The following is a 12,398-nucleotide window of genomic DNA, read 5'->3' as shown; positions in this document are numbered from 1 at the left end:
TATGAAATGCACTAGCAAAAAGAGTGGTGATCAACACTTAAACCCGATCCTCTAAAAGCCTTCGCAAGTCTGATAGAAGGTACACACACTTGCAAACAATACGTAAGCCGTCAACCACAAATGGCACAAGCGTATCAAAAATGTCAAACCTATGAACTAAGTTGTTAAGGTGCCTGCAAAAAAGGGTCAACTCGCCTGACTAAGGAGATACTATCCACAAAAACCTATCGTCCAAATACACACAAATGCAAAGACTCAAATTAACAAATGTCGACCACACAATACTTATTGACTAATTCAAAGTTTTTTAGCCAGCCAAAAAAAATATTTAGCCCAAAAAAATAAAACGCAAAATAATAAAAATATAAAAAGATTTTTTTTTGCAAAATAAATATCTGTATGACCTGAATTGAGAGGGTTGTCCAACCTACCCAAGCAAAAAAAAAATTGCCTCAAAACAACTTTATTAAATATGGCCAAATTTATAGTCATATTCATCTTCCAAGCCTCCTGAACACACGAGTGAGGTCAATTTGAGCCGAAAACACCCCGAAAAAAGTTGTTCACTAGATTTGTGCTTCAAACCCTTGTTTGTCAAAGTTGCAAATGGTGGCCAAATCAAGTGAAGCAAAAGCCAAAACTGACTTTCTTGAGCCTCCTAGATGCAATGGGATGACCAAAAATATACCCATTATAGCCAAAAGTGCTACAATCACCAAATCTCACCAAAAAACAACATGCAACATACAATGTAAAGGTCTATGTAAACCCTTTCTAATTCTCAAAATCACGTGGAAATGCAAGAGGAGTGCATACGAGTGTTCGCAAGATCAAAATAAAAAAAACAAATCGCAATGTCAAAACTTGATGATGGGAACTCTCTAAAAGGAAGGAGCTTGTCAGATTCAATTCTATTTTATATCCACATTTTTCCTAATTCAATTATGTTTCCTTCGATCTTTCTCCAAATTTCCATATCAGTTGTCATTCTTTATTGATCTGGATGCATACTTTTTTGTGTCTTATTCTGCTTTCAAGATTCATCCATCTTTTCATATTTATCACCTTATCCATTTTGATTTTGTGGCATGTTTAGTCTTTCCTTACTTTCTAAGTGTCACGGGCTGTATGGCCTTTCTATCCTCGAATCTATGACCAATTATATATTCTATTTTCTACCCACATTTTTCCTAATTCAATTATGTTTCCTTCGATCTTTCTCCAAATCTCCATATCAGCTATCATTCTTTATTGATCTACATGCGTACTTTTCTGTCTTATTCTGCTTTCAAGATTCATCCGCCTTTTCATATCTGTCCTAGCCTAATCCATTCTAATTATGTGGCATGTTTAGTCTTTCCTTACTTTCCGAGTGTCACGGGTCGTGCCATCCCATAACATTTAAAAAATACAAGGAATTCAAAGACAAACTCAAAATAGATCAGCTGTCATAACATTTAATTATGACAGAAAACTTTAAATCACCTTGAATGACTTCAATCCATGTGCAAATTGAACAGGACATGCATGCCTAGCAGGATCACAATGCCTTGGGCCAAAACAAACCAATAATATATCAACTATTTTGAGAATAATGATTGACACTTGTCCGATTGCTTTTTGTATACCATGTATACATGATTAGTCTTTTCAATTTGTTTATTGAATGGGTTATCACAATCACGTAAAACGAAATTGAAACAACATTTAATGTGAAAAAGGTATAAACTCCAACAAACAAGCAATTGATTTGTATGAGTTTATTAGCTAAAATGATAGAAGTATTATATCAATGATGTGATATAATGTTCGCTAACAACAATCTTGTTGAATTGGAGAGAGAAGCGGCAACAACAAAAGCACTAAAGGAAGACATGTTTGGGAAATCATTCACTCTTCATGATGCTTCAAATTTACCTTTTAATATGAGGCTAGCTAGTACTGGTACTAGGATGGGAAGAAGAAATGGTAGATTACAGTTGGTAGTTATACAATTATACTATGTGTGGAATTTTGAATTTGAAGTGTTTGTAGCAGAGTAGCCAAAAACTCTTTTGTCCCTCCCTAGGCGTGCATATCCACATATCTAAAACGAATACATATCCGATACAGCCCAAATACACATCAAATACTATACCCACATGTACCCAGAAAACCTTGATTTTCCAAACGTGCCAAATACTATGTGATAAGATTTTTTTTTAAATTGACATAACTCTTTCTATGTTTAATTTTAAAAAACTCCATTCATGCAATTGAAAAAAAAAAATGGTATAAACAAAACCTACACCAAATGAGAAAGACAAATGAAATGTTTTTTCTATTTCATTGACCCATTTTTTTGGGTTATCTTCCAATGCAACTCTACTATTTTTGCATATTGTAAATTTCTAAATCAACTTATAACTATTTATGTAGCAATTATGTGTCTATATTGCTTTTGAAGTAATGAAATCTCCTCTAATTTACTTAGGAATTTGTGTTAAATATGTGTATGTGTTTTTTATGAATGTCGTATCCAGCTGTATCCATCTTAGGGATCTTATAAAATGGCCCTATCCGTATCCAATACCATATCCGTATTTGTATCCATATCCGTGTCCATGCAACTTTGATTTGTAGGTCATATGACCTTTGACTCATGACAAATTGATAATCAAATAGACTTGTGTGTTCTTTGAAATCATTATTTGTGTCTCATGTATAAGATATATATTGTGTAATTATATAGTATTTTTTTGCTGAGTCCAAGTTAAAACAAGTCAAACTTTCAGGCTGCCAAGTTTTGCTGAATCTGATTTTACAAAATATGATCAAAACTTTGAAATAAGCTATTCAAATAAATGAAATGATGTGGGTAGAAAACACTAAATGGAAAAATTTCATGGAGCATAGCATTAGGGTTTATATAGCAAAACCTCGTAATCAAATCTATCGGAGACAAGATAAAAGTGTTGAAATTGGCTAAAACACTACCTAGGTCAAAAACATTTAATAGGTTATTCCAACAAATGAAAATGATGTTGTTAACAAAACAATTTATAAAGTTATACGGGGCGGCTAAGGGAAATCCTGGGCTGACTGGGTGTGGGGGAGTGTTCAGAGATGATAATGGAAGGCTTATTTCGGTAGTGGCACTCCCCTCGAGATGTCATACTAACCACCTAGTTGAAGCTATTGCGGCCTTCCATGGTTTGAAAATGGCTAAAATCGTTAATGCCAAGTTGGTTTGGCTAGAAGGTGACTCTAGTAGCATAATACAATGTTTAAGAGGTCATCAAAAAGATTCTTGGACCATTGAAAAATTAATAAATCCTTGGATATTCCAAGGACCTTTCAAAAAGTTTATATTACCCATGTCTACCATGAAGCGAATGAGCTTGCGGATTACTTTGCTAATGAGGGAGTTCGGGTTAATAATGAAATGATATGGCACCTTGGTGATCATGTACCTACAGATGTTAATGCCTTGTTGAGATATGATTTATTTCAAGCACGAAGAACCAACCCTCCTTGTGAATAATGATGCCATACCTTAAAAAGACAATCTCTGCCATTATTAAGCGAAGAGCTATGAATTTGTGGAGTACTTTAATGAATTGCCTCATACCTCCGCACGCTTTCTGGGTGATCACTAATATTTTTTGGTGTATTTTCTCTTTGCACATTGGTCTCTCCGCCATTCTTGCAACCATGGGTGGTGAAAGGCGAAGGGCTGAACCTCTAAATTGTGAGGAATTTAGAAAAGATATCACTATTTGGAGAATTCTGGAACAAGGGGGCCTTATCCCTTTCATTGAAAAGCTTCACAACTTTGATGCCAATGTCACCAAGAAATTAGCCAAGGGAGTGAAGGAGGGGCATATTTAGATGTTTGGAAGGGACTTGATAAAAAATTGGTTGCGAAGGTCACTAATTAGTAATTTGTCTATGAAAGGGGCAAAGTTTCACAGCGATAGGAGGATGTCTGACGCAGTGGTCAAGAAATTCCCCAACAATGACAAAGAAAAGAGGAGATTGGCCACAGTTTCCAAAGCAGCTATGATATGGGTAATATCAAAACCATTTGGCACTTTGTGCTTATTGTTATCATGAAATATATTACCCTAGATGGTAGGTTCACTAGAGCTTTTGAGCATCATTTTGTTCTGTTGAACCACTTTAGGCATAAGGTGCAGATTTCCTTTCGGTTTTTTTCTGCATGCCTCTATTAATGCTAGCATTAAAGACCATAGGAAAAACATGAAAAACTCAATCCTTCATGGGGGATTGTTGTTATTAATCTTTGAGCATATAAAATCGCAACCCTCTCCTTCTTCTAGAGTCTCGGATTCTTCATATGAAACTAAGGCGAAAGAGCCTGAGTCACTCTTCTGATGAGGAGTGGAACACTGATTTGGAAGAATCCAACTTTGAGCCGAAAGCAAAAAAGAATCTAGACCAAAGAGCTAAGAGGAATAGAGATTCCCTTGTTTCTGCTACCAATTCTGATTCTAGGCTATCCTACCATGTCATGCCAGATAAGTCGATGCTTGTTACTAATAGGACTGAGAGATCTCCTTTTCCTAAGGACCTCAATGTGGACTCCCCTTATCTCAATCTGGATAGAGAAAACCCGGATGATGTTCTTGCTATAGCCCATGATTCTGCAGTTGATTATTTCAGAATGCAAAAATGGGTATTAAATGAAATCAAAGAGATTAATGTTAAGCTCTGTGCGGTTAACAATAAACAATACAACCATTGTGCTAGATAGTGGAGTTGTTTAACAAAGGAAATCTATTGTTGAGTCAATGCAAAACACTGTAAGCACTATCAATGATCTCAAGAAAGATTGTGACAACAGGATTATAAATTTGGAGGAGAAACTTAAGAAGGATAATGATGGCAGACTGAAACAGTTGGAGAATAAGTTACAAAAAATCAATGACAACCTCACATCCCTGATGACCTACAGCCATAAAGTGTTTAAGAGCTCAGCGAAAAGCATCAATACCATGGTTGGGAAATTTGAAGGCCTTCAACAAGAAGGGATGATGGTTGATGCGGAGTCGCTTGAGAAGATACAGGATGAGAACACAGGTCCTTCCAAAAGGACTAGAGCCAACCTAAAAAAGAAAGCTACCAACCAAGACATTCAGGATTTGAAAAAGATCGCCCTCAACATGATTCAATTGGAAGCAAAGGCCGCAGAGGCTCTCAAGAATTTGAATTAGGTTCTCTTTTGTTTGCTGTCTTGTTTCTGGTTTTTGGCCTTCTGTTGATTTCTTGCTGTTTTATGGCTGCTTGCTCCAATTTGTCTATCTCTTTAAGCAGTATTCTGTAAAAAAGGTTTCGAGTCCCTACAAAACCTGTTTGTTCCTTAATCAAAAACAATTTATAAAGTTATTTAAAATGGTTAGGTTAGCAAATATCCAATGGCATAAAGCCCTGTAAATGAAATGAGCCATCCAAATAATTGAAATACACAAGCCGGAAGAGGCTAAAGTAGTAAAACATTACGACTCTCTATGAGGCCCAGGTTCAAATGAATACTGAATGGAATAAGTTTAAGTTTTAAAGCCTCGCTAGGGCTTTCATAACAAAGCACAAGGGCTTTCATGTGAAAGCCCTTTGTTGGAATTACCCGCGCACATGATTAAGTGTCTTGAAATTGGGAAAAACAGACCGTACACGTCAAAATTAAAGGATAAGATATTCCAATAAATGAAATAGGCTGAAAAGGATGAGCTAAAATAGTGAAGCATCGGGACTGCCATTGCAGAGCCCTAAATTCAATCTCTAGGAAATGATGATTAGATCTTGAAATTGAGTGAATATAATATCCACATTGAAACATAAACAAGCTATTCAACTAAATTAAATAATGAAGTTAAAGAAATCATAGTAAGTTATTCTGACAAAGCAAACGATGTATGTAATGAATATAAAATGGAATTACCTAAAGTTCAAACTACTGAGAAATGAAAAGGCATTAAAATTGAGGAAGATTTGAGTCATGACATCTAAGTTGAAGCCATAAAATAATCTATTCCCAAAAAGAAAATGATGCAATTCTCAAACCATATTAACCTGAAGTTCAAATTACCGAGAAATACAGGTGCATTAAATTGAGGAAGATATGAATAATGAAATCTACGTTAAAGACATAAAATAAGCCATTCCAGAAAAGGATATGATGCGATTCGCAAAACCATAAAATGAACTATTCCAACAAATGAAATAGGGCGAATGGGATAAACTACACTAGTAAAACATCCGGGATCTCGTAGCAGAGTCACATTATCAAATGAATATCGAATGGAATAAGATCACAAAAACATAATTTAAGGTATCCATAAATGAAATGATGCAGTTACCCCAACCATCAAATAAGTTATTGCGAGGAATAAAAATAAAACAGTTCACGAAACTGTAAAATAAGCTATTCTAGAAAATGAACTGTGCCGAGAAGGCTGAAGAATAGGGTGTTTTCAATTCCTATAAAAGAAATCAAATTTTAACATTAAGTAAACGACCACATCCAACTCACTGTATAATATAAAAACAAAAATACAGCGAACGAGATTTACCAGTTCTCGGCAAAGCAACACGGAAGCCCCGGAAAGCATTCGCTCTTCTTGACCTACCATTTGGAAACGCAAAATTTGTTGGTCTTGGGTATGCGAGTTTTGTTAAAGACGAGGAAGATGCCGAATGTAGACGATTGCCTGAGCTTTGAAGATACAGAGAAGCTGGAGCCATAGAAGCCATGGGCGAAGGTTTAGTTCCTGGTATCCCCAACTAAATAAAACCCTTCGATAAGCCCTTCGAGCAGTGGAATTTGCTAGAAGAGCGATGACTTCGAGCAAATGCTGGTACTCACTACTCAGCTTATACATTTTGTATTTTTATATGGTGTTTTAAGATTTTGTTTTGTTTTTTAAATACAGTTATTAGGAAACCACACGACACCCCTCAAAATTAGGGATCCAGTCTCAGTTTTATGTCTTATTAAGAGGATTCGATTCTTAGTGAAACTCTTAGTGGATACATCGATCAAGTATATTGTCACCCTTATCAATTGTGATCAATACACTATTTTTTAGTGTATAGGGAAAGGATCAAGTAGTTATTTATCCTAATTTTGAGCACTTTAGACTCCTAAGCATTATCTTGGATTTTTGACAAATTTTGTGGGTTTCTTTACATGTGATTTAAGAGCTTAAAGTTATTTTTTTAGCTTTTAGATAGTTACGATGAACACGAGAGGATTCATTATGTGCAAAAAAGGACAAAATGTGGTCATCTAGAAGTGACGTCTAATTCCTATTCCTGGACACCCCAATAATCATACACTATGACCACCAAAAAAAAATTGTATAATTGATCTTATACATATTCCTCTAATAAAATATTTTGACCAATACCTATGTTTAAATGCCTCGATAATCATGCATTATGGTTATCTAAAAAGTTGCACAACTCCTCTAAATAAATATTCAAATTTTAACTACTAGATGTCTATTGATACATATGGAATATTTTAGTGGGCTTATAATTATCATGAATTGGTTATTTTTAAAGATAGTAATTGGAGGGTTAGGTGTGTGAGGGGTGAACAATTATTAGAACATGGGAAGGGTCCTTTCCCCAAGGTAGTACATTTTCATATTTTTTTAGTGATTACATATGTTATTTTTTGTTTGTCAAATTATTCTTATAATTTTTTTTGCATTCTATTTTTCTAATTTCATGAGTGAACTATATTTTTTTTATAATCATTGATATTGAGGATGAGGAAAATGGTTAAAAGGTTAGATGCATAAACTAAATCATAAACATGTGAAAGCATTCAAAACAAAGCAAAATGACCTCTTTATAGCTTCTTTATTCACCTCCTCTGATTGAGCTAGAAGTGGAATGTGCCTTTGTCTCCACTTGATTTGCTCATTGATGTGAGGGATGTGGATTGCTCTTCAAAACACAACAAGAGGATGATACTAAAAGGATGGACAAATGGATTAGGTGTGGCAAGATTTGGGCATGATAAGGGTGCAATAGATGATTTCTTGGTTCAAATGAATAGCATGGCAACATGAAAATGATGGATGATTTGTGAAGGGAGGAGACTCCAATTTATAGATTTGAGGGGCCCAAAATGGACAGTTGAGATTGAAGGGAGATGGAGGGTTAGGATTAAAAGAAGGTGAGAGGGATTTGAGAGCACAAGTGGGAGATCCAAGAAATTTGTCATAAAGGCATTTCTTGTCTCCACACTTCTCAAGTACATGGGGAAGATCCCCAAGTACCTAGGGAAGAGGAGAAAGGAATAAAAATTCCTTGGGAGAGGACAAGGGGAATTAAAAATTCACAAGAAAGAGGGGCCATTGGAAGAATAAAGAATAAAGGAATTAAAAATTCTTTGGGATGAGAGGGCATGGGGAGATTCAAAGAATTTAAAATTCCTTGAATAAACAAAAGTGGGTGGCATTTAAGGTTGGAAGGTGAGATGGGAAAGTCATTTGCAAAGAGTTGACTCATCCCTAATCATAGTGGTTAGGAATGTGCAAATGATTAAGGAGAGTGATTAGGTGGGATAATGGAGGATTAGAATGCAAGTGGGCAAGTTAGGAGGATGGGACATGAGGAGAGAGAATAAGTGAAGAAATTTAAAATTGGAGAAAATGGTGATCATGATTAGGCTAAGATTAATTAGGCTAAATGATGGGGATTAAGAGGGTGATTTGAAGGAATCGTGGCATTAGTTAATTAATTGGAATTAATTAACTAGTCGGGATTGGAAGGAAATATTGGCTAAGGTTTGGGATTGAAATAATTTTAGAAGAATTGGATATAATTAATTTGGATAAATTAATTATATGGCTAAGGTGACAAAATTAATTAAAATATAATTTAATATATTTTGAGAGGAGGACTAACATAATTAATATAATTAATTATATAAAAAGGCTAAATTAATTAAATATTAATTTAATTAATTTTATACTTCTACATGTATTAGTATCTATAACTAGTATAGTATATCTATTTTATTTACTTAAGAATTTTTTTTAATCAATAAATATGTCTAAAGGACCGCACCCAAACACATAGAGTGAAATTTATAGCAAAACGTGGCATTGTTGTAGGCCAACATGAATAATAAAAACCTACCTAATATTGTGTTTGGGACTTAAAATAAAATCCCCCTCATACATTACATTAGTACTCAAATCTATTTCATAAAAGTGTCCAAATATTTGAAAGTTGTAGACCTTTAAACAATATCTACTTAGACTCTATATCTTCTTAGACCAATCCACGCTCGATTCAATGAAGATACTAGGAAAAACTTTCAAAAACTCAAATACTTAATGTGCAGTGTGTCTAGTTTGGCATTATCATCTACATCTACTACTGCTTACACTATGAAGGGGTTTTATGGATAATTGTAGCCAGGATAGATGATGGTCCATATTCCACTCTAGGGTCAAAATCCTAACCCCATAATTCTCACATCAAAAAATCATTTCAAGCCTCCGCACTTATAACATCACACCAGTGTCCACATTATCATTTTCATTACCATCTTGCACTCCCCAACGTTGAGAAAGACAATGAGAAACATGGAGGCCACATTTGCATTAACATGATACATGCAGGAGGAATTAGGGGAAGAGCATCAAGAGTTGAGCGCCCTAACTTCGCGCTTCTCAAAATCTTACGTGGAAATTTCAAATCACTCCCAATTTTTTACAGTAGCTTACTTGGCAAGTCCCCTACTTATAACTAAGCTTTCAGCACCACATCATCAAGTATGGTGCCACATCAGCATTCTTTTTGCCAAGGAGTCCAAAACAACCCAAAAAAAAAGTGAGACCAATAGGCGTGCAAAAGAGGCCCCAATAGTTGTGCAGTTGATATGGCATCACCTGATTGGTTACTTTTTACAATATTAGTACATTTCCTAACAAGTGTTGATACATTTACTAACAACTATTGGTACATTTCCTAACAAAAATTGATATTTTATGTTTCAAACAATAGGTTTTATTTGTTCAATTTTTGGAACAAAAGGTATCAACAACCCTCACAACAATTGGTACATGCTCAACTACTGGTGCTCTTACCCTAACATACAACTCATTCAATGCCATATTTATAGCTTGAATAACAATGGATCCCCTCATTCTAAAAACCCTCTAGAGACTTTGGTTTGTAATCTTCCCCATGAAAGCATCTACTAAAACCTTGTTTTTAGATAAAGGTGGAGTACCATGGTGCCAAATGCGATCTAATGGGCTCATAATTTTTTCCACGACTTTGCTTAACTCAACCTCCTCCAATGATCAAATTAAAATAAGAGGAAAACATTGGAGTTCATGTATATTTCTCAATTTTCCATTTGGTTTGTGGGTGCATTTCCTTCCATATAAACATGTGTTAAACTAAAGTCTTTAATTGCATCAAGACCCCAACATTGGGGGTATGGATTTATTTAATTTCCAATTGGTTATGCCCTTGCATCAAATCACATTAATTAAAATGAGTGGATCTCCCTCCAAATGTATTTTTGAGAGATTGATTTTTTCACAATTTAATACCAAAGAAAGCCACTTGAAACTTGACTTCATTATTGGTTTTGTCTAAGAGATTCCAAGCAGCCACATTCTAATCCCACCATCATGATTTCTTATAACGCACATGACACCTAATCAAACAAGATTTCCTCATGACTCCCCATCAAAGTTGATCTCGAATCACTCTTTTGTGGGAGAAATACATCTTGCATCAATTCTCAAATATGCCTTTGGATCAGCCCAAAGAACCCCACAAACTATATTACTTAAGAGTTGTTTTATTTTTCTTAAAATTTATTTTATTTAAATACATGAATACATAAATTTTTATTTTTATTTAAGAGTTATTTTTGATAAAGTTATAAGTAAGCTATTTAAGAGGACCCTATAACCTTAAACAAATTCTAAAATATAGAACAAAAAAATACAATACAAAAAATAATAAGAAAGTAGCCCTATACATTATACTAGGTCTCACAAACTCAAAAAAAGTGGACAATGAAAACTCAATCAATGGTCAACCTACAATCAACAATAAGAATATACATCTAAGACTTTAAATTTAGTAAACAAGGTCATTGAGGCTTTCAATCACCTCACACTCCTCTTGTAAAGCTTGAGTTTTAAGGTCTAATGCATACCTTCCTCTACCTCCTCATTTTTGTTTCCTTGTTTTTTCATCTATGCTCTAGTCCTTTTGTTAGGGCCATCTTGCATATGAATGTCGTTTCTCTTCCTAGTGCTTTCTTTCCCTATCATGCTACCAACAACTTTCAATTGTTTTTTCTTGCTAATTGTCTCTAGGTTACTTCTCACCTCTTGCAACTTATAATCAAACCCTCTTAGGGGCAAAAGCACAAAGTTGAGTCCACTTCATGTGGAAGTTTTGGATGTAGAAAAAAATGCTAAAAAATACCAACAAAAATGGGATCCTATTATGCATCAAGTTCTCAAGCCTAAATTTGGAACAGGGTCATGTTACCCTTCAATTCTAATAGGAAATAGACACCCATTTCTAAAGGTAATGGGAGCTTGTTATTTACAAAATGGGATTTCATTATGTAGATAATGAGATCTTGTTCCCTAAATACCAGGAACCTATATCCTAGACATTTTCTTTTAAATAACCATGCCTTCATTTTCACCCAACACCAACAACAACTAGAAACGTGAACCCGCTTTTTCACACCAACCCCCTATTTCGACCAACATATTATTTACTTCCCTCTAAGTAGGATCCTCTCCTTATTACATTTTTTGGTATAAAATGAAAAATAAATAAAATTTAATTAAGTTTTTATTAATTCTTGTAATTAAGGATTTAAATATTTTAATGTCAATATAAATTAGGTTTTTGTTTTAAATTTCTAAATTATTGTTTAAATCTAGTAAATTAGATTTAAATGTTTTAAATTTTTTAATTAGGGATTATATATCCTCTAAATTTAACTACCAATAAAATATTATAATTAATGCCATTAGGTCTCTAAGAAATCATGTAAGGAAGATATGAAATCCTAGTAGATTAAATTGTGCATGGCTGAAGATTTTCATTAGAATAGTGCATGAAGTAATTATAAACTAAGACTTAGGGTGAATCAACTATACTAAATTTATAAACATGTTTGGTAGACTAAGAGGAATTCATTCATGTAGCAAACTTGGCTCATGTTTAGATTATTTGCATCTCATAATAGGTATGAAATTAGATTTGAATGTATTCATTTAGATCTCATTAGCATACACCATAGTGGATGGAAATTTGAAAGAAGAAAAATGAACATCCTTAAAAAAATTTCCCACTCATTTTATGTAACTTTGGGTTGATGTATTTAA

General features: G+C 34.3%; 1 protein-coding gene across 1 annotated transcript in view; it reads right to left on the bottom strand.

Annotated features, from left to right (window-relative positions):
* The window catches only part of LOC131042759 (uncharacterized protein At4g37920), an 85,882-nt gene extending 79,002 nt beyond the window's left edge, over nt 1–6,880 (bottom strand). The window contains exon 1 of the mRNA XM_057976077.2: nt 6,573–6,880. Coding sequence (XP_057832060.1) covers nt 6,573–6,753 — 181 coding nt within the window. The 5' untranslated portion in view covers nt 6,754–6,880. The remainder of the gene's footprint in view (nt 1–6,572) is intronic.
* Between the last annotated feature and the right edge of the window lie 5,518 nt (nt 6,881–12,398).

Source organism: Cryptomeria japonica, chromosome 10, assembly GCF_030272615.1.
Source record: "Cryptomeria japonica chromosome 10, Sugi_1.0, whole genome shotgun sequence".
NCBI classification, from domain to species: domain Eukaryota; kingdom Viridiplantae; phylum Streptophyta; class Pinopsida; order Cupressales; family Cupressaceae; genus Cryptomeria; species Cryptomeria japonica.
This window is presented reverse-complemented; position numbering and strand designations above follow the sequence as displayed.